The sequence below is a fragment of the Mytilus galloprovincialis genome, chromosome 3 (assembly GCF_965363235.1).
Source record: "Mytilus galloprovincialis chromosome 3, xbMytGall1.hap1.1, whole genome shotgun sequence".
In the NCBI taxonomy this organism is placed as follows: Eukaryota; Metazoa; Mollusca; class Bivalvia; order Mytilida; family Mytilidae; genus Mytilus; species Mytilus galloprovincialis.
The window spans coordinates 70,395,177-70,420,923 of NC_134840.1; the positions used below are offsets into that span (position 1 = coordinate 70,395,177).

The 25,747-nt window shown below is 31.6% G+C and overlaps 1 protein-coding gene across 4 annotated transcripts in view; it reads left to right on the plus strand.

The window, feature by feature from the left end:
• The window catches only part of LOC143068793 (uncharacterized), a 73,557-nt gene extending 56,038 nt beyond the window's left edge, over positions 1-17,519 (plus strand). For all 4 annotated transcript variants that reach the window (XM_076243092.1, XM_076243094.1, XM_076243093.1 and 1 more), the window contains 6 exons: positions 1,034-1,192; positions 1,917-2,085; positions 9,221-9,371; positions 9,766-10,021; positions 10,792-10,888; positions 13,231-17,519. In XM_076243092.1, coding sequence (XP_076099207.1) covers positions 1,034-1,192; positions 1,917-2,085; positions 9,221-9,371; positions 9,766-10,021; positions 10,792-10,888; positions 13,231-13,603 — 1,205 coding nt within the window. In that variant the 3' untranslated portion in view covers positions 13,604-17,519. The remainder of the gene's footprint in view (positions 1-1,033; positions 1,193-1,916; positions 2,086-9,220; positions 9,372-9,765; positions 10,022-10,791; positions 10,889-13,230) is intronic.
• The last annotated feature ends 8,228 nt before the right edge of the window (positions 17,520-25,747 follow it).

Genomic DNA, 25,747 nt, shown 5'->3' on the forward strand with positions numbered 1-25,747 from the left:
AATTGTTAATTTCTGTGTCATTTGGTCTCTCGTGGAGAGTTGTTTCATTGACAATCATACCACATCTTCTTTTTTGTACATATCCTTTAAATGATTTTAATTTAGTACCAATGTCCTATTTAAAATCATATGTTACATTTATTATAGATGGAATTATAAAATATTTCATTTTAGAAATGAAGAATCAGGACCCTGCAGCGACCAATGCAAAAAAAATAAAAAAAACTTGCCGTAAGACATTGCTTGGCATTTAATAGCAAAAACATGTCTTGTTTTAAACACTAAATTTGTCAATAGTACTGCTGACATTTTAAAGTTTAAGTATGTTTATTTTATATTTATATTGAAGAATTAGAACATCGTTTGGAAACTAATGTATAGAAAAAAAGATTGATTAATTTAAAGATATGGAAACCATTAATTTGTGTCCATAGTACACAGTGCCCTACTTGCAATATCCCATTTCCATGTTCAATACACAATTTTGAATATCTAATTATTTTTAAAACTTTCACTATATATGAACATTCAGGTGCCAAGGTTCAAGTTTATTTCACCCAAAATTCAGGGTAAATTACATTAAACAAAACGTTTAACCATTAACACGACGGACTTTCAGACGAATTCATAAACTTGAAAATATAATGCCTCTTTTACCGAGTGTAGGGCATACTGAATATGCAATCATATTGTCTATTTCAAACAGTATTTACATTATAGTGTTTGGGTGCTTTTGTTGTCTATAAAAACCAGTCTATAAACACAAACAGAATTACAACTACAATTATTGAAATAATTGATCGGACATGCATTAGATTTAGAAAATGATATAAGTCTTCTTCAGTTACCTTTTGAAACCAATAGTTTGTTAAGTCCAAAACACAAAATGTTTTGAAGAAACAAAATAAAAAGCCCCCAAAAAAGAAAACCAAGGTTCTCTTTATGATCATATGAATCTTTTTGATATTCCTAAACAATTGATATACATGAATTTAGAAAGAGACAATAAATATTTTTATTTTTATTTTTACAGGTAAAGTTGATTATTCCAATCAATTGTTGGTAATGAGTGATGAATGGGAACTGGACCCTTGTCGTCTCAAGTTCTGTACCCCTATTGGTCAAGGAGCGTTTGGCAAAGTAGTGACTGGTTACTACGACAACAAGAGAGTAGCCATTAAACTTGTTCGAGGTGCGTTTTATTTATAAATCATGCTCACACATTTTCATATAAAGCTGAAAGTTTCTTAACTTGTTGAATGTTTTTATTTAGTTTTCTTTACGTCAGGGTCATATACTATGATCCTATGAGATTTTTTATGCTTAGTACCTCCCATTTAAATCATTCATTTCACTTTCACGAACAGCTTTTGTGTTAAGCTCGTGATATTCTTTTGGACGTGAAACACATTTTTACAATTATCTGTCAGGAAAACTAGCAAACTATAAAAGTTTGTTGATTATATTCATGTTTTACGTAAAAATTGATAGCTTTGAAGAGAATAATTAGAGTTTTGTAAAGTGTTACTTTTTTATATCAATACACTTGCTATAATTGAGAACTAATGTCCGCCAGATGACTAGTAATCGTCTCCCCTTTGCTGGTTTAATACATCATATTTCTACATCATTTTAAAGACTTGTGCTCCTTTACTTCGGTGTAAATTATTACATAATGAAAATCTTTTGGAGACGTTTATCAAAACTACTTTTTAAGCCGACTTGCTTACTTAAAATAGTATGTGAATAACTTTTAACCTAATGTCCAATTTCGTTTCAAAGATGAGATAATAAAAGTAATTCATATCTTTAATTTTAAATGAATTGGCCCGTCAGTTATTTGTATTCACCTGTTTCCTGCATTTCTATTCCAGTGGCAATTTTCCAGTACATATTTTTTTCCTTTATTTTTATAGATAGTGCACCTTTATCTTATAAAGAAGATCTATTGGCAGAAATCAACTTGATGAAACGTATAGGTGCTCATCCAAATATAGTCTCGATGCTAGGAGCATGTACCCTTTCAGAACCCATTGCTCTTGCTATGGAGTACATTCCTTTTGGAAACCTACAAATGTTTTTGAAGTAAGTAATACATATATATTGTAAGTAAAATGAAAATTTGACAATGCCAAAATTTAACAAAAAGAGGATAATTGTATGTATTTGATACAAAAATCTTGTAGTGTACTGTACAGCAACAATCCCCTACACCAAAACAAGCCACATTTCTTCTGATTTTAGTCTAGAACTTTTGTTCTATATTTTATTTTTTGCCATGCCAGTTTTATTTCATATTAATATTTATTTTTTCATTGTCTTTCTGGATAATTGTGTGTGAGTGTGTTCTTTTCGTATATCTTAGTTATTTTTTAAGCTCGATCAAAGTTAACTTATCAGTATTTATCTCTTCATTTGAATTACTAAATCTCGTATAGTTGCGGTTGAATGCACAAAACAACTATTATCCCTGAAAATAACAATAAACCCAATACAACTTATCATGATTAATTATGTTTGCTTTGAGTAGCACCAATAGAAAACAATATCGCTGTGTTGAAGACCAATTTGTGTCCTTCGGCTGTTTTCTGCTCTTTGGTCAGGTTGTTTTCTCTTTGACTCATTCACTGTTTCCATTCTCAATTTTATGTTTTCAAATGCCAATCAAAGAATATCCTGCTTTCTAAACTTATCTATATTCAAATGTTGTCTCTTGAATACCTTTGTGATTGTTACCCAGATTTGAAGCTTTAGGGATTTTAAATGAATTGTTCCCGGGATGGGTTTCTATGTATGTTTTGCTGCTGAATACAGTTTTACTTCTTCTGTTCGTGACCCATTTCATGGAAATGATCAAAGAATTAATATCTATGAGAATCCATCTGAAATTCGTTCAGCTTTAATTTTACTTTAACATTACATTACAAATCTATTATATTTTATGTAAGATTTTTTATGGATTTTGCACTTTATTACAAAGCGATGCCAAGATATAATTGTATTTAATCAAAATATCATCAAACTTAAAGAATGAATAGGTATTCCAGGAATGTGTACTTCGTTTTCTAACAGTTTTTAGTTTTCATTGGAATGTTGACTATTTTTCGTGTTTATCTTTTTCACTTATTCATTGTATCGTCTGCCATTCGATGACATATATTGTATTGCTCCTAGCATTGGTCTTCCTTTTCGCACCCATCTCCAAAGCTTGACAAAAATATAGACATATTGCATGCTGTTGGTATTAAAAGTTACAATACTCTTGTGTTTTCTGTTATTGTTATTTAAGTTATTATATGACTTTGAGCAAAGTTCCTTACATGATGATTGCATGTTAAGTATATAACCATTAGTTAAATGAGACATCATGCTACGAACTTGCATGAAATAAAAATCTTAAAGAACCAGTGCGTTAGCAGTGATTGGGCTCTTTAACGATTTATTTTAATCAGACGGTAAAGAAACTTCTTTTGCAAGTCATCCAGTTCGATAGATTAAAATAAAACGAATTTAGATCCCTTGATGTCTACGCAGATATTTGGTTTATTTTCGTGATTACGTTATACAACATAGTTTAATATGTGCAACTGAAGCAGCTGTTTATAATAAATAGATCTAGGGTATTTTTTTACCGTTTTATGTTGGATTATACTTGGGACATAAGTTGGAATCATTTTTGTTTCGGATTGATACAAGAGAAAAGCCGTAAAACAACCTGGGTCATACTCCGTCACCTTTCAATACTACGGTCAATATAAATAATATCGCAAATTTACACATGTATTACTATACAAATAGGTATTTATTGTACGATTTGTCTTTGGTGGTGGTTTTATTTAAATCCCAGTAGGTTAAACAACGATATGAATGCGTAAGGTGTTTTTACGCATCTGTGATTTTTTAATCAATTATATTTCGTAAATTAATATTGAAGATTAAGATAAAAAAAAAAAGTAATCTTACTTTTACCCAAAAGTACACGCATCATGTGTTGGACAGAAATATAAAACATAGGTTCTCTAACTTGAATAATTCAGTTAACTGTAAACTAGGGGTTACTTTAGATTTAGTACAATCGCGTAAAATATTATATGAAACGTTTGAATCAAATAAACGTAACTGCATGTAGCGCAAGTTACTGAGCATATGGCACCCAAGGACTAACATCCTATCAGGAAGTGTTTAAAGCAATCCGACTTCATCTATAATCATATTCTATTTTATTTTCTCTGTCTTGTTTATATGATTCTTAAAAGAAAAGCTGGTTTATATTTTTTAAACTCTTTTATTCCTATTAAAATGCTGCCTGAAAGAATGCAGAAATTTAATCTGACGTTAAACACGGGCTTTAACATGCATCTGCTATCATGATTACAATTTTTTGTAAAATAAATGTATAAGAAAATTCAAAACTTTAATAGAAAAAAGAAGAAAATTTAGAAATAGTGGATGGTTTGACAGTATCTGAGAACTCTGACAAATTTAATGGTATACGAGCTATTATTATGGTCATAAACCTGTAACTTTTGGATAAGAAAATGATAAAACAATTAAATTTGCTTCATTACTTAAGTGTTTTCGGTTAACTTACAAATAATTCCCATAAAGATAATATGTGCGATATTCTAATATCACATTTTTGCCAATTAATTTTAATTTTATGAAATACAAGAAAGATAGCAACTGTAAACCCCACTGCTTTACTTTTCTTTCCAAAACTTCGCTATATCTGCAGGAATGACTGATAGGATTGTAAAAAAATTCACAGTTCATTATCGCCTCGAGAATAAGCAACGGTTAACTTTTTATTCTACTGGTCTTTTTGATAATAGGAGTTCACGGGAAGGTTAAGTAATTTTACTCCGGGCACCTGTATAAACTTTTTCTATAGATTGTGCGATTCTGAATCATAAATAGGAAATTTGGGACATATATTTCTAATTGAATTATTTTTTATAACCATGTTGACCCTTCCCTTACCCGCAGGAATCTCGATGAGCTCATTGTTTTAATTAAAGTTGCATGTTAAGTGCAGATATAATCAGAAGACATCATAAAAAGAAAACAATTTATGCCATGCGCTATGTTTTTCTTTCGAGTACTCTCAGTCGTTTTCATGACATTTCTTCGCTGACACAAGTCAGATTCCTTTTGACAGTCTCTATGAACTTTTGAAAGACACGTATCTCAGAGGTTGCAGAATTTATGCAAGCCTGCCAAGTTGTTGTTATGTATGAATAATGTGTACTTTTTTGCCGTGTACTCTTGCTTCGGTTCCAGCTGTGCACTCAAAAAACTTGCAATTGTAGATTTGAAAAAGTACATGATGATACGCGATCATGCACTTATATACATAGTTGTGCTTGAAAGATGTAACTGATTTGCAGTTTTCTAAATTGGCGTTTACAACTTTGCATAAAAGTCATTTTGAAATATGTATACTCGTGTCAGAATAATAAAATTCCTACTGCACATGTAACATACACGATTCATTTTTAGGTGATAACAATCTGTTTGATAAACTGCAAATTGCAAGTGGTTTACACCGACACGTGCACCCTTGATGTTCCTACTTGGCTTGTTGGCCTTGTAAAAGCAAGCTGTTTGATGAACTGGCCTTTTTTCCCTTTAAAGCCATTTGTTTGAATGAAAACATCAAACTCTATTAATTTGTATGCGAAACAAAATAATTTTTTAAAGGATTTATTAATGGTAAAAAAGTAAAATACAAAAAAACATCGAACTCCAAGGAAATTCAAAACGGAAACGGCCCTTTATCAAATGTCGAAAAAGCAAAAGCTAGCTAATTGACATCAAACGAATGGTAAACAACTGTCATATTCCTGACTTCATTTCCTTATGAAGAAACCCGTGTATATTTTTTTACACACTTATATAGAATTTTTAGAATTGCTGATACCATAGCGAATATGATTAGCTAATCGGCTGTTTTGCTTTATTTATATACTAGTGTTGCAAGATATACTAACCCTGCCGGGCCACGTGAGATTTACACAAGTTTTTGGTTGGGTTATTGTTGTTCAGTCTTGTTATCTATGTAGTGTTTTGTGTTTTTTGTCTTGTTTCTATTTTGTCCCGTGCTGTCAGTTTATCTCGTTGTGATTGTCCTCCTGGTATCCTCGCCTCTTTTTACATCTTCTTCTCTGTTAAAGCCGTCATTGCTGTTTTGATGCCATTTTTGTCTAGCCTGCAACTTTTGTTGCAGAAAGCTCGACATAGGGATAGTGATCCGGCGGCGGCGGCGGTGTTAGCTCACTTCTTAAAAGCTATATATTGTTACGGTTTTGTAATTCTAAATTATCCATTCTTGATCATTTCTTTTGTGGATCACGTTCTTTATATTTTGTGATGAAATGTAAATACTGTTCAAGATGGGAGGGCAATTGATACGGGAAATGGGGACAAAGCTTAATTAAGACTATATTTTTTATAATTGTATGATGTATGTGACATGTGTAGAATTTACTATTTTAATGTACGAGTTGTACATTTAACTTACAGTCAAGTAAAACTAACGTGATTCTCTGGTTCCTTGTTGTAGTTATACCGGTATCAACGATCATAAGTCTCCGAGACATGTAGCTTTTATCCCTTTTTATTAACGGGTCACTTCAACCCTGGGGGCCGCCATTGTTTATTTACAAAGTCCTTATAAAAGTCCCCGTATGTTTACAGTGCAGTTTGTGTCGTGACGTCATTTGACGTTAGAAACGTCAAAAGTGTGTCCAAATCGTGTCCAAAGTGTGTCGTGTACTATAAATTCATGCGCGACATTCTCTCTTATTCAGTCTTGTTCCTCCTGGGCAGCCATATTGTTAAATTATAAACAAACTAGCAGAAATAGAGAATTTATATATATCCAGTTATTTCGTTAAGGTTAGGTTCTAATAATTTAGGATTTTGAGGATTATTGCTAATATTTATTCTAGATCTTTTTATTATAAAGGCTTATTAGGATCACGCTAGCTAAATAAGAAAGTTCATTGTGAATATTTATACGGTACCGCCGATTGCGGAACACCCCAGAAACCGTAATGTTAACTATAAACTGTTAATTTCTTCTATAAATATTCCTTAAATATATTTAACTTAAGTGTTCAATTTATGCTAAAATGTGTAAGGATCTGTAAGGATTATATGCTTTGATTATTTATTAAGTACTTTTGGTTATTACCAGTCCACTTACCCATATTGAACCAGAGCTACCCCAGCCCCAACCCCACTCCCCCCTTTTTGTAACTATCACAGGTACCAGAGAAGTAACCAGTTGTTATTGACTATATATTTCGTTCCTGTATAAAGTTGTAGCTATAACAGAGTCTTGTTATAATATAGTTATTTGTTAAACTTATTGATTATATAAATCATATAAATATGTAATGCTGAATAACTCGTCAGTCTAACTTATTAAATTATACATATTAAGTTCAAGATACGACTTGGTATTTATTGAAACGCCAACCCGCTATTTATACAGCTAGTTAGGCTACCCACCCCACCCCCTTTCTGCTATCGTTACCTATACAAACAAGACCACGGCGGCAGTTGAGCTGAATATTAATCGATTAGTGAGACAACTGTTTACCAGCAGTCCAATAGTATATATTGTCCTCCGCATAGCAGTCACAGTATCTGATATACCAGGCAACAGACAATAAAGAAACGCTACCAACCCTCGACCCGCTACAATATTTTAGAAGGTGGAAGACCTGGATGCTTCATGTTTTGTATATAGATGCCTCATGTTACGAAGTTTCCGTCAGTCACATGTCCATTGTCCTTGACCTCATTTTCATGGTTCAGTGACCACTTGAAAAAAAAGTTCAGATTTTTTGCAATGTTAAATTCTCTCTTACTGTAAGTAATAGGATAACTATATTTAGTATGTGCTTACTTTGCAAGGTCTTCATGCCCGTCAGACAGTTTTCACTTGACCTCAACCTCATTTCATGGATCAGTGAACAAGGTTAAGTTTTGGTGGTCAAGTCCATATCTCAGATACTATAAACAATAGGTCTAGTATATTCGGTGTATGGAAGGACTGTAAGGTGTACATGTCCAACTGCCAGGTGTCATCTGACCTTGACCTCATTTTCATGGTTCAGTGGTTATAGTTAAGTTTTTGTGTTTTGGTCTGTTTTTCTCATACTTTATGCAATAGGTTTACTATATTTGTTGTATGGAATGATTGTAAGGTGTACATGTCTAGCGGGCAGATGTCATCTGACCTTGACCTCATTTTCATGGTTCAGTGGTCAAAGTTAAGTTTTTGAGTTTTGGTCTTTTTATCTAATACTCTATGTCATAGGTCAACTATATTTTGTGTATGGAAATATTTTATGATCTATATGTCAGTCGTGCAGGTTTTATTTGACCTTGACCTGGTTTTCAAGGTTCATTGCTCAGTGTTAAGTTTTTGTGTTTTGGTCTATTTTCTTAAACTATAAGCAATAGGTCAACTATATTTGTTGTATGGAAGCATTGTTAGCTGTACATGTCTGCCTGGCATATGGTTCAACTGACCTTGACCTCATTTTCATGGTTCATGTTAAGTCTATGTGACAGTCGTAATAAAGCTTTAGATTTAGGAGTATCAACATAATATCAATGATTAGTAAAGAAGGCGAGACATTTCTGTGTGTGCACTCTTGTATTTATATTGCATTAAAAATTAACCAAACAGCCATAATAAAAAGAGTTATAGATCATAAATAATTACTGTGAACAACAATAAAATCAACGTTGTCATGTTCAATCATGAGAGTTATGTTTGAAAAGAAAAGGAAACGATCTGTATAACTGGTACCCTGTTGGATTTATTGTGATAATCATTGGTGTCCTGGGTAGTTGCCATCTTTTTCTGGTCACATGGCAATCACTAATCTGCGTATATCCCCATCAATCATATTATAGAATTTTTACCTGTTTGTTGTATTTGCTTTTACATATTTCTTTATTGTTTACTGTACCGAATAACATTTGGAAATATTTTGTGTTTGGTGCATTAAGACTGTATACCAATGTGCCATCCGCCATATTGATGCATTTAAAAATCACTCTGAGGCTTACATAACGAAAATATAACACTTTATGTAATGTAAGTTTAGTGCATTTGAAGCACTTTTCTTGATTTACTTTCGCGCGGAGCTCCCAAACATAAATATTAAATGTGTATTTTATTTGATTGTTATTTTTGTAGGAAATGTCGCATGGAGGGAGATTTTACTAAAAGAGTCGGACACCCTACCGAGGTTACATATTCAATCATGGATCCGAATGGTGATATTGATAATGGTGTAATAACCCCAGCAGATATGCTGTCATTTGCACGTCAAGTTGCCATGGCAATGGTATATAAATATGTTTTTGTTCAGTTTTACCATTAATTATACAAGAAATTATTTGTTCTGTATGGTGTAATTTTAGACTGCCTTGTAGGTTCGTTACGGACTAGATGCAAACTTATGTTATATCCATCATATTTTGTTTTACATTTGTAATTGTAACAGCTGGTTGAAATGACGAACATAAAAACACAATGAGCGTGAAAAATTGTTAAACGTAAATTGCATAGTGACAATATGGTTTAGTAATAGGGTGAGAACTTTTGAAAGAATAAATAGTTTTAATTACAAAATGCCGTTCATTTTATGTCCTTATGGTAAACATCTTTTATGTATCATTTGTTTTTAATATTTCCTTTGATTTAAATTTTTTGTAGCAAAATTTTATTTTTTCTTCCAGCAATATTTAGCAGAAAAGAAATATGTACATCGAGATTTAGCAGCCAGGAATGTCCTACTTGATTATGATAAAGTTGTTAAAGTTTGTGATTTTGGACTTTCTAGAGACATTTTCAATGATAACCAATATCACAAAGTTACCAGTGGTAAATTACCATTAAAATGGATGGCTATCGAATCATTACGTGATCGTGTATTTACAACGCAGAGTGATGTTTGGTCATTTGGTATACTGTTGTATGAAATAGTTACTATGGGTAAGTCAAAACGCCTGTTATTCTTGCTTCAATTGTAACCGGGATATACATGGGTTACGGCAGATGATTTTATCAATCAATAATGCGTTTTTAATACATACTTTCATCAACGCTTTAAAAATATTCGTTTGATACAGAAGTACAATAATCATTGTTACTGAGACGATTGGAATACAACAATGAAACATATTAAATCAAATCAAAGTAATTTATAAGAGTTATTTCCCTTGAAAAGATCTACTTCCTAATACTCTGTATCAAAATTGTTCGTTTCCATCAAGATTAAAACATTCATTACAAACACTTAAGTAATGTGTGCCTACTTTGAGGACTTCTGTGAATAAACCAAATGCAATGATGTTTTTAAGACTAAACCACATGAAAAGCTACATGACCAAAAGGGACCTGAAACACTTAGAACTCAAAACAGCTGTAATGCTTGCTTTGAATTGAACTCCAATTATCAACATGTACTATTATCATCGAATGTGTTTGGTTTTATCGGGTTGCAATTTACAAATTAAAAACACAGTCAAATACTTTGACAATTGAAGGTCTACGATCGCTTAAGCTTTTCCTTTCATACTCTGACAATTTTGTTCTATATAGGAAAATTTAATGAATATAAAGTGTCTATTATGCAATATATGATTTATATATATAAAAAATATAATTAAATTTGTGGCCGATATTATGCAAATCATATTTATTGTCCGTTTACATTCTGGGCTGATATTGATGCACACTATATTTATCATGCGTTTTTGTAGGAGGATCACCGTACCCTCATACAGCCTTGGCAGACCTCTATTATGTATTGGCAAATGGATATCGAATGGAGAAGCCTGGAAATTCCTCTGATGAACTGTAAGCTTATATACTACTCGGAAATATGAACTACTGTTGCCTTTTTAAAAAAAATTAAATTCATACTAAATAAACCTTTTGATTTCAAAGATCGTTTATTCCTATATTTAAAACATTTTACATTAACACGAATGTTATTACTGAAATCTTGATTTGTTAAAAGAAATGTCTTGTTTATGTGAAAACAGTGGTACGGTTACAATCCGAATTCCTTTTCTTTGAAGACTTGTAGCTTGAAATGCAATCAGTGTATTCATTTTGTAATTAAAGTAGACATTTAAAACATAACTCTGCAGGATCTAAGTTTCCAGTCTTGGGAGATATATCCATAGCAAGGTTTAATTTCGTCGCGTTTTGATCTTAAACAGAAGATTTTCATATCAAAATATTATGTCAAAACGCAGCAGTCATGAAACTGACTCTAGAAAAACATGTATTTTTTCTGGTTGAGAAACTTTAACGAGCACTTTTTAAAGGTGATTAAAGAATATTGATAAACATTTTTTTCGTTTTAGATATTTCTTTATTTATTCCTTATCTTAATAAGTTTCATCAGATAGTTAATCTTGCATAAAACCAGACTTTGTTGATCCAATGAAGAACATCGAACTAAAAACTTCAGCTAATGTTTGTATGGCATGCACAGTATATAAAGTAGATGTTTTGATAAATTTCTGACAGATTATCTTAGATAGATATTTTTGATATTATCATGGTTTAAGTTTACACAAAAGATAAAATAGTGTCAAATCATTTTTGCTGCAAAGTACCAACTGTGGATTTTAGAATAAGATAAAATTAAGCTTTCAGTAAAATAAATGACTGAGAAAACAAGTTTTCTGCAGACATACGGTACAATTAGATTCGAGAACACAAGTATTCTGCAGACATACGGTACAATTAGATTCGGTACATAGGAGTAAGTAGAGCCACTTTGAAGCAGATAGCATCTTCCTCAGTAAATCAGAGCTTTATCTTAATAAATTTGATAAGCTAAAACAACAAATGATCCTACACCTCTTGCAAAAATAAAGTTTATCTAAATTAACCATTACGTATAAAATTACAGCAATGAAAAAGGCGTCATATTTTAATAGACTAATTAGCACATCTATCTTATCCACTTCTTCTACGTAACTTGGCTTCGGGATTTATAATGATTGAAGTTTAAAAAGTAAAACAATATTTTGATAACTTTTGATGCATACAAAGAAAGAAAGAAAAATCACTTTCAGAATTTTTATGAGACAATTTTCTTAAATATATATATATAATATAAAGTTACTGTTATCTATTTTTCTTGTGATGCTGTGTTTTTGTATTGTTTTTAAAACTACGGCAAAAAAGGGAGTTGTGGGCTCTACGTTGATTATAAAGCAACCCTACGACACATACAAACTAAAAGAACTATTGAAGTAAACAGACCGTCTTCATAAAAGATTGGTGCCTATATAGAATGAAATTCAAAACAGTGTAGCTGTGGCCATTGATTGACACATTGAAATCAACCATTGACTGGGACAATTTAGGTGAACGTTTGTATGTAACGACCAATGCTCACTATGTACTTTTTAAAGACACTTAAACTATGGGATCACCAAAGGTTCTCAACACCTAAATAAAGTAATTCGAAAAATTAATCAGAAATAACACGATATTTTGATTTATATCAATTATATAAATCAAAACACAAGGTTATTCCTGATTAATTGTTCGAATTATTTTATAATTAAAGGCGTTAAGAAACCTTTGGTGACCCCACAGTTTAAATGTCTATCGTAGGTACGTCGTGAACAGTGGTCGTTACAGACAAACGTTCACGTAAATTGTCCAAGTCAATAGATGATTTTAATGTGTCAATCAATGGCCACAGCTACACTGTTTTGAATTTCATTCTAACATGCATTGCACCTTGTGTAGTTGTTTTCTCTTAAAATATTATCGATAGCCAATTCATATTTACCTAATATCCGCCGATATTATCTCGTCGTTAGATTACTTTCCTATATTCTTTGGAAGGTCGTGTGTTCGATCACCGACAGGAATTCTATGCTTCTCTCTGTTCGCGGTACATAGAAGTAAAAGCAAAGACTTTTTAGTAAGAATAACTTCTTTGATATATTCTGGTACTGAATATACTAGAATCGTCACGACTGCTCAATTTTGTTTTTGCATGCAGTGTTTTTTAACTGCTGTTTTGTCTGTTTGTGTATTTGTGTGCCGTATGTTCAACCCATTTTAATTGTTCATCTGATAACTTCTCCCTCGTTTGGAAAAACAACTCCCAATTAAGGTTGAGTTGTATTCACTAGTGTTATTTAATTTACCTGTTTTTCTTACAGATATGCTATAATGAGACAATGTTGGTTGGAAAATCCAAAGGACAGACCATTATTTTGTGAACTGCGTCTCCAACTAGAACAACTGTTGTCAGTAGACAGAAATTACTTAGATCTAGATAATATTGATGTTCCTCTGTCTACATCAGAAAGCAGCAGTAACAGTGTTCCCAAAACAGACGATAGATTATCGCTCATTTCTAATAGACACTCACAGTCAGTGAAAAATACTGGTATGGTAAAAAGCTCAACGGGCAGACAGCCACGTGCAATAACAATACCGTCACTAACACGTGACACCATAACAGTTAGTATTTGTGGAGAACAGTCAAATGATTGGTTAACTCGGGCACGTGATGACGAAACAACGACATAATATCTTGTTTTGTGTAGAAATGTAGGACCAAAGTCATTGATTGCTGATAATGTGCTTGGTATGCGGGTTGTATATTAGAATCTAAAACTGCCAATATATGGACAGATAAATTGTGATATATGGTTGTGAATTTTCGATTTCACAAACAATTTGTGAAAAGGTTATTGAAAAAATATAATGACAAATAAGACATGACAAACGTGTAATTTATAGTCTGTGATTTATAGAGGAAACTTAAGATTTCCTTACTCTGTTGCTTTAGTTTTGAACATTTCCATGGCGGTTTTAGTTGGTGTCATTAAATGACAGCTATTTTTAGTCTTTCTCAAAATACATATTATAGTCTGTTATCGAACTGAATTTTGTATTACTTTATAAATCTGTGCCTTTGAGGGTTTTTTCTAAGGATTTATAATCCGTCCACAATTTAATGCAAATAGATATCTGCCACAAAAACTCTCATATATATGAAAATCGTGACGTTTCTTTCATAGGGCATGAAAAGCACATTATTCCAACTTTTATATATGTATATCAAATACCTCTATTGTATCTTATATCACAAGAATTGTATCTAATACTAAACTTATTTATATATTATAATTGAGATAATGTTACACCAATGTCCAATATATACTAGTAAATATAATGCTTAGAGAAATTTATATTGAGTAAAAAGCTAAATATCTTAATCGTGCGTATATAATAAACATCGCCTACTACAGATTGGAAACCAAAACGCCTGGAAATACATTTACATTATGAAGCATTTCAATCATGTGAACATGTCGTGACGTTTTATTTTTAGTTATGACATTAAAGTGTTAACAAAGGAAATTTATCGTGTAATATATATGGAAGTTTTGTCTGTATCTGTTTTAAAGTAATATTTTCCCTTCCCCTGGCAGCTTAGACAAAGCATGAATTAGATACACATATTACCCTTTGTGTAATTGAGAAAAAAATAAAGAACTGGAATTTAAACATATATTGAAATGTTTTCGGCGGGTGACAACAAATAAGGTATTACAATTTACACCATGTCATTGTATTCCAAAAATGAAGTAGAGATCTTACTTTTACAATTTGATTGGCCAGTATTCGCCGTGATCGTTTTCTTATATATATACATGTGCTTCAATGAATATGTTTATTTCAACAGTTAACATTGTACTCAGTAAACGAAAGAAATATATCTTAGTTTCTACCATTGAAGGATGATAGGAAAAGTTTGCATGTTATGAGTTCGTCCAAAGCTTTGATCAGTTATAAATGATCATTTTTTTTATTTATCAAATAGATTGCAAACAGAAAGAGGCTTAACAAACATATCTCTATATTTAAATATTTTCGGTATCTTACTATATTTCCGTTTGAAAAATAAATTTACGGAATAATTCAAGGTATCAAATGTGACATTAAAATAATCATATTTTTAACAGATTTTATTGGTTGATAGTTTTTAACGTTTTTGTTCTTTGATGAAAACAACTTGGGTAATAATATAATTTTAGTTGGGCGTGTGCCGCCTCATTGCAGTCTATCGATTATATAATAATGAATTACACATTTAGAGCTAAATAAAACCCAGAGAAATAGGTAAATAGTTAATTTCACCAAAAATGAAAAATTTAATTCCGTTATTTGAAATAATTTTATACTTCATAGACATATGTTTTTCTTAAATCGCAAACTTTTCTTTTAATACAATACCAATTTTACTGTGGCATCATTAAATATGTATCATTAGGGAAATTGCTGGATGGTTTTTTTTTTTTTTTTTTTTTTTTTTTTTTTTTTGCAAACAAACAAGTGTGGAGACAGATGAGTGTGGATAGTGTGTTTGAATGTTTGACAGTGTTTTATGATAAATGTAGTTCTATGATTTTCCTATATGTGTTATTAACCGGAGCATTAGGAGTATTGTTTATTTTATATGTAGTTTAGTTTTTATGTTCAAGACAGGCATGGAAGAGACACTAATTGCATTAGTTACCAAATGATTATGATAGAATATGTTCCACATCTTTGATTTTGGATACATTTTATAGCTAGGAGAGCAACACATAATAGGTTCAATTTTTCGTGATTTTTTTAAATTGGGAGATGATATCTGAGAACATGATATAAGGAGCCTGTAATTCAGTGGTTGTCGTTTGTTTATGCATTACATATTCGTTTTTTCTTTATTTTTTTTGCAAAACAAAAAATCGATATCAAAGACTAAAATTACTTTTCATATCGAAAATGCTCTTCCTGCGTTTATATATTTTTAACGAAAGTGTGCTATATTTTGTTTTGTTAACATGCAAAAGTTAAATATCAAGATTGTGTGCAGGCGGGGTCACTTTACTTGATATTTCTATCATTTCATGGCTGTATTCTCCGTAAAAAGACACCTCCATAAAAATAAATATAGATTGATTATTAAAGTATATATGTATTCATCTTTCAATTTTGCAACAGAAATTTTGAATGAATTAAAATGTGGATGCCAATGTAGCCCAAAATCGTATCCTTCTTTCATTGGTGACCCTATACAGCTTATTTACAGTACTGAGTGCTAAATGATGTGTATATATTTTTTATTTGTTTTGTTATTTATTATTGTTTTACTCAGGTAGCATTTTAGGCAGTAAATAACATTTTATTCTTGTATAATGTGAGTGAGAGTGGTTTTCTTTGGTATCCAAGTTCTCTGTCTCACCTGCGACAAAAATTGCGAAAGCGATACTAGAATTTGGGTGTGATATTTACGGAGCCGTCGGGGTCTGTTGTTGTTTAAGTTTGTATATTATCACAACGACAAGACATATATCTGTGTCAACAATTTATGATACGCAGGCACAGTGTCATACGGTTCAGATGATATATTCATCCGAAAATATATATACGAGCCGTTTGAAAATTTTAGTTATAATTTGTCTTCCAAAAAGATTGTGAATATGTGAAGATAAGACATCCAATTGATGTGATAATTTGGGGGTTTTTTTTATGCCCCACCTACGATAGAAGGGGGCATTATGTTTTCTGGTCTGTGCGTCCGTTCGTTCGTTCGTCCGTCCGTCTGTTCGTCCGTTCGTTCGTCCGTCTGTCCCGCTTCAGGTTAAAGTTTTTGGTCAAGGTAGTTTTTGATGAAGTTGAAGTCCAATCAACTTGAAACTTAGTACACATGTTCCCTATGATATTATCTTTCTAATTTTAATGCCCAATTATATTTTTTATCCAATTTCACGGTCCATTGAACATGGAAAATGATAGTGCGAGTGGGGCATCAGTGTACTTTGGACACATTCTTGTTTAATCATTATTATTAAATTTGCATTTCAAAACTTAGTTTCAAATTTTTGGATTTATCAAACGTTTTAAACGTGCCTTGTATGTTCATTGTTATCGGTAACCATGAATTCAGGTTAAGGTTTTTGCAGTTTCTATAAATATTTCAAGGTTAAGATAAATAAAACAGCATTTAAAAAAAAATGTTCGTCATGATTCTTTGAATAAAAAGTGTTTTAGTAAGAAGATAATGGTTGTTCAAAACGTTTAGCGGTTCTGAATTTACTGTGCAAAAATTATATTTGCTTTACCGCTTTCAGTTTTCATTATGTTATTTCTATCACAGTTCATGCTGTTCTTTCATATTTTAATGGCTGTCTCAAAATGTGTTATTTGTTTTTATTGATTTACATTGTATTTCAATCAATCAATCATTTATTGATGTCTCGTACAGCACAGAAAAGTAAACAACAAATGTATATAATGTGAATCTGTCTGTGTGTATATATTGGAAGTGTTAGATCAACCCTATCGTCTAACCGTCCAATTTCGAATATTTGTTGATATTTTATTGTATATACATGTTATAATTGTTGCAAACAAGTAATTTAAGCAAGAATAAAACGATTGTTTTTATTGTTTTGTTTGTTAATGTTATTAATAAAATAGTGATATTAAGCAATATAAATAGCACACAGCTGATTACAAATAACAATGCTAACGCAATTCATATCGGTGAAAAATACCAAAAGGGACATTCGAATTCATAAACAAAGGCAACAGTAGTATACCCTGTTCAATAGTTATACATCGATAACGCAAAAACAAATCCTGGTTACAAACTAAAACCAATGGAAAATTCAAAAGGAGAAAACAACGGAACAACAGAAACACTGAACTGCAACAAAAACAAACTCCAACATACATATTACTACGGACTATTGATAACAACTGCCAAGTTTCTTACTTAGTACAGAACATTTTAAGAAAAGAAATGGTGGGTTAAACTTGGTTTTATAATTAGCCAAACCTCGCCCTTTATGGCAATGTTAAAAATTGCGCTAAAATGACAACATTACATGACAGGAATACTGAACAAATAAACACAAAAACATTCAGGACAGAGAAATACACAAATAAATAATATAATAGTAAATTGCAACATGTAAACCACAGAAGAACAACGAACACCTCACATGAATTTACGACAAGACACCACATACGAATTATATAAACTGTACGTCATACGAATTTATCAACGTCAAAAAAAGTTACTTTTATATTTTCCCATGTAAATTTTTTTATAATGAATAGGTTTGCATTTTCATACCATGTCGGTTTTCTTCTAACTCAATTGGTATAAACAAAATAATCCTGTGCATATATGATATAGTTGCTTAAAACTAAAAATCAAATAAAAGAAATAGCTGCTTTATGATCCTTTATAATTTACAAAGTACAGTACACAAATCAGAACATAGAAAACTAAAAGACTGATTAAGCAACACGAACCCAATTAAAACATTAAGTGATCTCAGGTGATCTCCCAGTACATCTTTAAAACAAAAACAAAAAAATGCAAATCCGACTCACAAGAAAACCGACAAAAAATATAGGAAACGTCAATCTAGATGTAACATAAGGAACTTGGCTATGAATCAGATAGATTATAATGGTTATATATATATATGTGCATAAATATATTTATACATACGGTCAGTATGGCTATGTTCAAATCACACTGTTAATCACATTAGATAATATTTGGGAATTAATTATCATTTATATACCCAAACGAAGGAAGCAAAATCAGACAATGGACAAAAACTTCATGTTAAGGAAAAGGAAAAAAATATTGTAAATAGTTATCAAAGGTACCAGGATTATAATTTAATACACCAGACCTGCATTTCGTCTACATAAGACTCATCCGTAACGCTTAGAACAAAATAGTTATTAAGCCAAACAAGCACAAGGTTAAAGAGCATTGAAGACCCAAAATTCCAAAAGTTGTGCCAAATACGACTAAGGTAATCTGTGCCTGGGATAAGAAAATCCTTAGTATTTCGAAATATTCATACTTAAAACAAGAAATTTATAAAATGACCAAATAATTGATATTCATGTCAACACCAAAATGCTGACTACTGTGCTGGTGTTCTATACATCAGAAAGGGAAAAAGAAAAAAAGAAAACCATCTGATGTTACCACAGGAGCATGCTATCTTTATTAAAATACAATTACACTGTATAAAAGCAAAATCAGAAATTAACATATAGGTAAAGGAAAACAATAGACAAATTGTACATCAACAATAAGACACTTTATTGCTAAGTAGCAAAACAGAAACTAAAGGAAATTTTTCGAAACACTGGTTTTTCTATTCCCGTGTACAGATCGCCAGATTTGACACCTTTGTTGGGTTGGGTTTTTTTTTGGGGGGGGGGGGTGTTGGGTTTTTTGGGCGTGTTCAATGCTATACATCTTCGTTTTTTTGGTTTAATCTTCCTATTTTCACCTATTATGTCTGTTTGTTATACTCAGACATAGCTGTTAATATAGAAATTTTACGACTGTCATATAAGTGAGATGTTTAGCTACCAATAGATAGGGCAGCAGGTTTAATCCTTCCAGCTCTACATAAAGGAATATCTGTCTTTAGTCTAAAATGTAACAATTATTTTCGATTCGTTTGAAGTGTTTGAGCTTTTGATTTTGCAATTTGTTAAAGGAATTTTCGTTTTTGTTTGGTATTTTATTCTTTTTTGTATTTTTTTTTTTTTTTTGATACCTTTACCTGCTTTTTTATTCGATCGCCCCTAATATGTGTTATGGATACGAAACGCGGATTGGTATACTTTACTATAAGTCTAGTATCTTTATTTAGTTCTTTCAAAGCCTAAGTCTAACAAATAAATAGACTATTTCTTCTAAGACTACGATATTTATACTTCATAAAGAGAGTATGAGATAACCCTGTGCAGGAGTATGACAGTTGTTATATATTCGTTTGGTGTGTTTAACACACCCACTTTACGTATGTGCCTGTCCCAAGTCAGGAGCCTGTAATTCAGTGGTTGTCGTTTGTTTATGTGTTACATATTTGTTTTTCGTTCATGTTTTTATATAAATAAGGCCGTAAGTTTTCTCGTTTGAATTGTTTTACATTGTTATTTCGGGGGATTTAATAGCTGACTATGCGGGATGGGCTTTTCACTGTTAAAGGCCGTACGGTACGGTCTCATTGGCAATTATACCACATCTTTTTTTTTTTATATAATTAAGCTTTTGATTTAGCAATTTGATTTCGGACTTTCCGTTTTGAATTTCCTCGGAGTTTGAAATTTGTGTTATTTAATTTTTAGTTCAAACATGATGCAAAACCAGATGTCTCAATAGCTGGATAGTAATCTTAGTTTCCTTATGTATTAAATTATATATTAAACTTTGTATTAAACTAAAGCTTGTTCTCTTAAAATTCTACAACTACCTTATCTGTCTTGTATTAAATGTAGTTTAATCATCAAAAATAAAACAAGCAAACATATACTTAGTGATCAAGACTGTTAACAGTAATGACTCGAAATTCAGAGAATAATACCACAACGCATATGTCTTTTTTTTTATTCTTCAAGGTTGAGAATTTTAAAAGTGCTCTGTCTTTTCCTTTTGAAAAACATGTTTGTGAGGAAATAATTATCAAAAGCGTGTTTTTTTTTTTTACCTAAGTTGAAATTTGGATTAGCTATTATTAAATTTTACTGTGCAAAAAATTGTATTTATTTTACTGCTTTCATCTTCATTGATGTTATTTCTATCAAAATCCCTGCTGTTCAGTCTTATTTTCATGGCTGTCTAAAATCTCATGTTTTCTTATTGATATATCTCAATGAATCAATTGTTTCTTGATGTGTCGTGCAGTACAGATGACAAATATAAATTTTCGATGGTCCATGAAATGTTAGAAGAAGAACTAGAGGCTCTAAAGAGCCTGTGTCGCTCACCTTGGTCTTGTGCATATTAAATAATGGACACGGATAAATTCATGACATAATTGTGTTTTGGTGATAGTGATGTGTTTGTAGATCTTACTTTACTGAACATTCTTGTTGCTACAATTATCTCTGTCTATAATGAACTTGGCCCAGTAATTACAGTGGAAAATATTTTCTACAAATTTACAAAAATTTATGAAAAATGTTAAAAATTAACTATAAAGGGCAATAACTCCTTAGGGGGTCAATTGACTATTTTGGTCATGCAAACTTATTTGTAGATCTTATTTTGCTGAACGTTATTGCTGTATACAGTTTATCTCGATCTATAATAATATTCAAGATAATAACAAAAAACGGCAAAATTTCCTTAAAATTACCAATTCAGGACAGTAACCTAACAACGGGTTGTCCGATCCATGTGAAAACATCAGGGCAGATAGATCTTGACCTGATAAACAATTAAACCCTGTCAGATTTTCTCTTAATGCTTCGGTTTTTGAGTTATAAGCCAAAAACTGCATTTTACCCCTATGTTCTATTATTAGCCGTGGCAGCCATTTTGGTTGATTGGCCAGGTCACGCCACACATTTTTTAGACAAATTACCCCAATGATGATTGTGGCAAAGTTTAGTTTAATTTGGCCCAGTAGTTTCAGAGAAGAAGATTTTTGTAAAAGATTACTAAGATTTACGAAAAAATGGTTAAAAATTGACTATAAAGGGCAATAACTCCTTCAGGGGTCAACTGACCATTTTGGTCATGCTGACTTATTTGTAAATCTTACTTTGCTGAACATTATTGCTGTTTACAGTTTATCTCTATCTATAATAATATTCAGGATAATAACCAAAAACAGCAAAATTTCCTTAAAATTACCAATTCAGGGGCAGCAACCCAACAACAGGTTGTCCGATTCATCTGAAAATTTCAGGACAGATAGATCTTGACCTGATAAACACTTTTACTGCTTGTCAGATTTGCTCTAAATGCTTTGGTTTTTGAGTTATAAGCCAAAAACTGCATTTTACCCCTATGTTCTATTTTTAGCCATGGCGGCCATCTTGGTTGGTTGGCCGGGTCACGCCACACATTTTTTAAACTAGATATCCCAAAGATGATTGTGGCCAAGTTTGGATTAATTTGGCCCAGTAGTTTCAGAGGAGAAGATTTTTGTAAAAGATTACTAAGATTTACGAAAAATGGTTAAAAATTGACTATAAAGGTCAATAACTCCTAAAGGGGTCAACTGACCATTTTCCATCTATCTGTTTATGTTGTGGACGCTCGTGATGTTGTACGACATCTGTACACAACACACCCTCAAATAATAAGATGCAAACAAGCACACTGTCTTTGATTTTGCTTATCACTGTCTTGTTTGCTATATGGTATCAGAAAACAAATAAATAAAATCTAACCCAATGTGGTGCCCTCATTTGCTGCAACTTGAATATTTATAAAAATAGAAAAAATTGAGAATAATCTTGTATCTCCACAGAAAAAAATGAGCGTTTCAAAATGGTGATAACTTGTTAAAAAAATGTATAAAATTTACAATTTGCACAAAATTATCACTTCAAAGTGATGGGTCGACACTATCGTCTAACCCGTCCACTTGGGAATGTTAAAATTGTTGCAAACAATGTATTAAAGAAATAATGATATTATTGTTTTTTATTTATGCTTGTAATTGCAATAAAGCAAATAGTGCGAGGCATTTCTAAATTAAAACTGAGCATCATACATTGAAGATGTTGCAATTCGGGTCAGTTCATATTCCAAATATCTTACATCAATAAAAAAAAATGGAATTAATATTTTCATCCTTAAAACAATGTACAGCATTTTCATATTGAGAAACATAACACTATAACGTTGAAGAACTATGGTCTTTCTTCTGTAGCAACAGCCAAGTTTCTAATGGTTACTAACAATGAGCTGAAGTACAAAGTCGTTGATAAGAAAATGGGAGAAGATACTAAGCGATTATACAATAAAACATGGCATACATTAATAAAAATTGAATTAACACATTTAAAGCAGTATATAATTTTAGTTTGTACACCAAATATTTCAAAATATATCAATCTAAAAATGCACAAAGACGGAAAGAAAAGCTATACAATACAACATGACAAAACTTTCTAACCAAAATTGAAACTTTCTGAATATATCATAGGTAAAATGTAAGAATTAACACTTAAGTGTAGCAAAGAAAAGAGAAAATCATTAAAGATACCGAAACGTTATAGATAACTAAAAGAGGAATTAATTGTGGTCTGTGGCCAACACCAGAACATTAAAACACACTGTGAAAGGAACTAAAGGAATTTGACTAATGAGATCGGTTCATAAATCACAAACCAATGAGAAACAAACAATATTAACAAAAAGTGAATCATAATTTCAAAGATTAAAATAGCAATAAGTACAATTGCATTAGATATCATTTTGTAGACATCATGAGAAAAGTCAGTGAATATCATAATCTTGCCAACATATCAATATGGACGTGATGCAGGAATATGCGTGTAAAAATTTGGATAACAGTACAAATGTGGTTCTATTTAACTATATGAGATTAAACCTAGTTAACCTGGAATTCTACTGGTACCTGATCTTTTGTGTATTCAGATGAACTTGTTATAAATATAAAATCGAAGTGGACAAGACTGTCAACAACAGGGGTATGACTTGAGACGACCAACACCAAAACAATTCAAAGTATTAAAAATCAATAAAAGTCTTCCTAACAATGAAATAAAGAAATAAAACATTTTGCGCCGATGTGAGCCAACGAAAAAGTGCAAAATAGCAAAAGGCAGAGATTCGACGTTGACTTTAGCTATTTGCTTATTCATAGTTCTGTGGGGGCAATTCTATAATTTTGCAAAAAGTTAAAAACAGCAAATTCAAACAGCATTTATGTTTAACGTTCTACGTGATGTAAAACTCCAAATATCTGACGAATTCGTATTAGCAGACGTCATACGCAGAGAACATTATGTACTTTACCCGTGCTTCTAATGCCTAATATTTGTATTTGTATTAATAACATCTGTTCTCTAACTATTTGAATTACATATTTGTTTTAATTACCATCTAAAAATATATGTTTGATATTGATGTGTCTGACAACAAGAATTATTATGACATACCGCTTCAGCTGCCTGTATCAGTAGAAACTTGTTGTTATTGACACTGTTGAAATATATCTTGTTTCAGAACCCCTAAGATTTTGTAAATCCTTGCTCCCATTGATGGACTACTGTTTCTTTGCACCAGGGTTTTGCTTAGACGTCTGATGGGTAATTTGTTTAATGAAACAATTGTAAACTTTAACGAGATATCACAGATAGAAGAATTGGGGTAAATTTGAGATAAACAAATCCATATGAAAACAGTGCATATGCTAGAGAAACGAAAGATACCAGAGGGACATGAAATTAATGTTAGCATTAGAACAAATCCCTTCAACATTGCAACAAAGAACAATTTTAATATATTTCATTAACGGTAAGCTAGAGATGTATTTAGTAGATATATATGTCCATGGAGCTTCTATACTAGTGTTTAAAGTCCTTAATCAAAAGGCAAAATCAAAAGCTCAAACTCATCAAAGGAATGACAACTGTCATATTCCTGACTTGGTACAGGCATTTTCTTCAGTAGAAAATGGTGGATTCTGGTTTTATAATTAGCTAAACCTCTCATTTGTATGACAGTCGCAACAAATTCCAGTTGAAATTGAAAGAGTCTGAAAATTGAAAATATAGGATTTTAAGTTACTTTTATAACTGTTACAAATGAACCTCTTTAACTAAGTGTTTGCCATTATGATTGACACCTGCATGGGCAGTCAGTGTCATGGTGCAATCAGTATTATGATAGTGATTGGTAAATGTATCACTTTGTCAGAAGGATGTAAACAAGAAAGGAATATGTAGGAAGTCTAAACATTTATTTAATAAGATTAATCAACAAGGGGAGACAACATAACACCTATATATTTGTTATCTTTATGAGAGGTTCTGTTTCAATTTCAACTTTTCTATACATATATACTTCCAGTACAGTTATTATCTTTCACAGGTGCGTACACCTCTTTGATTAAAAGCCTTTCTGTCTATCAGGTGCACCAGTTTCATCAGACGTAAGAACCTGGTAAAAATGACATTAGGATAATTTATTCAACAGTTTGTTAGTATAAGCACTAAGTTTGATACGTCAAAAATCCCTGCATTTACTGATTTCAATCAGTTAGTATCTCTGTTTCCTGTCGATAACACAATGGCGCACGTATTATCAACCCTAACGACGATTTATAGTTTTGTATGAGCAGTCTGACAGGGAACCACTTGCTGTGTTTATAGTTGTAAGATATAATTATGTAAACTTAAAACTGATTACGAATTCATTATCAAGTTAATTTGTTCTCATAATTATATGACTTTTTTTATACTCTGACGTCAAATTATAATAAAGGGAAGATAATAATCACATACCAAGACAAGTCTTGGTCTATTATCTATCCTTATCCTTAAGTAATTGTTTTCTTATATTTTTTGTATACGTCAGGTACTTTGTAACAATTGCACTGACTATCACGATGTGGCGTTATCATGTTTCGTTATATGTACTGTCCCAGCTATTCATTGTGGAAAATGTCTTTCATACCCTTTCTGTCTTATCGTTAAAATCGTTTGTTGACTAGAGTTTTTATCGTTTTTTATCGCGTATATAAACGTTTGGGTTGAATGTTAAAAATATTGCAATCCTATTCATGTCTGTCAGCTACTTGTTTTGTGGATTCATTTGCCAAAAAAATAGACGCAAAATGGTATAAAAATAACAATCTTGAAGGCAAA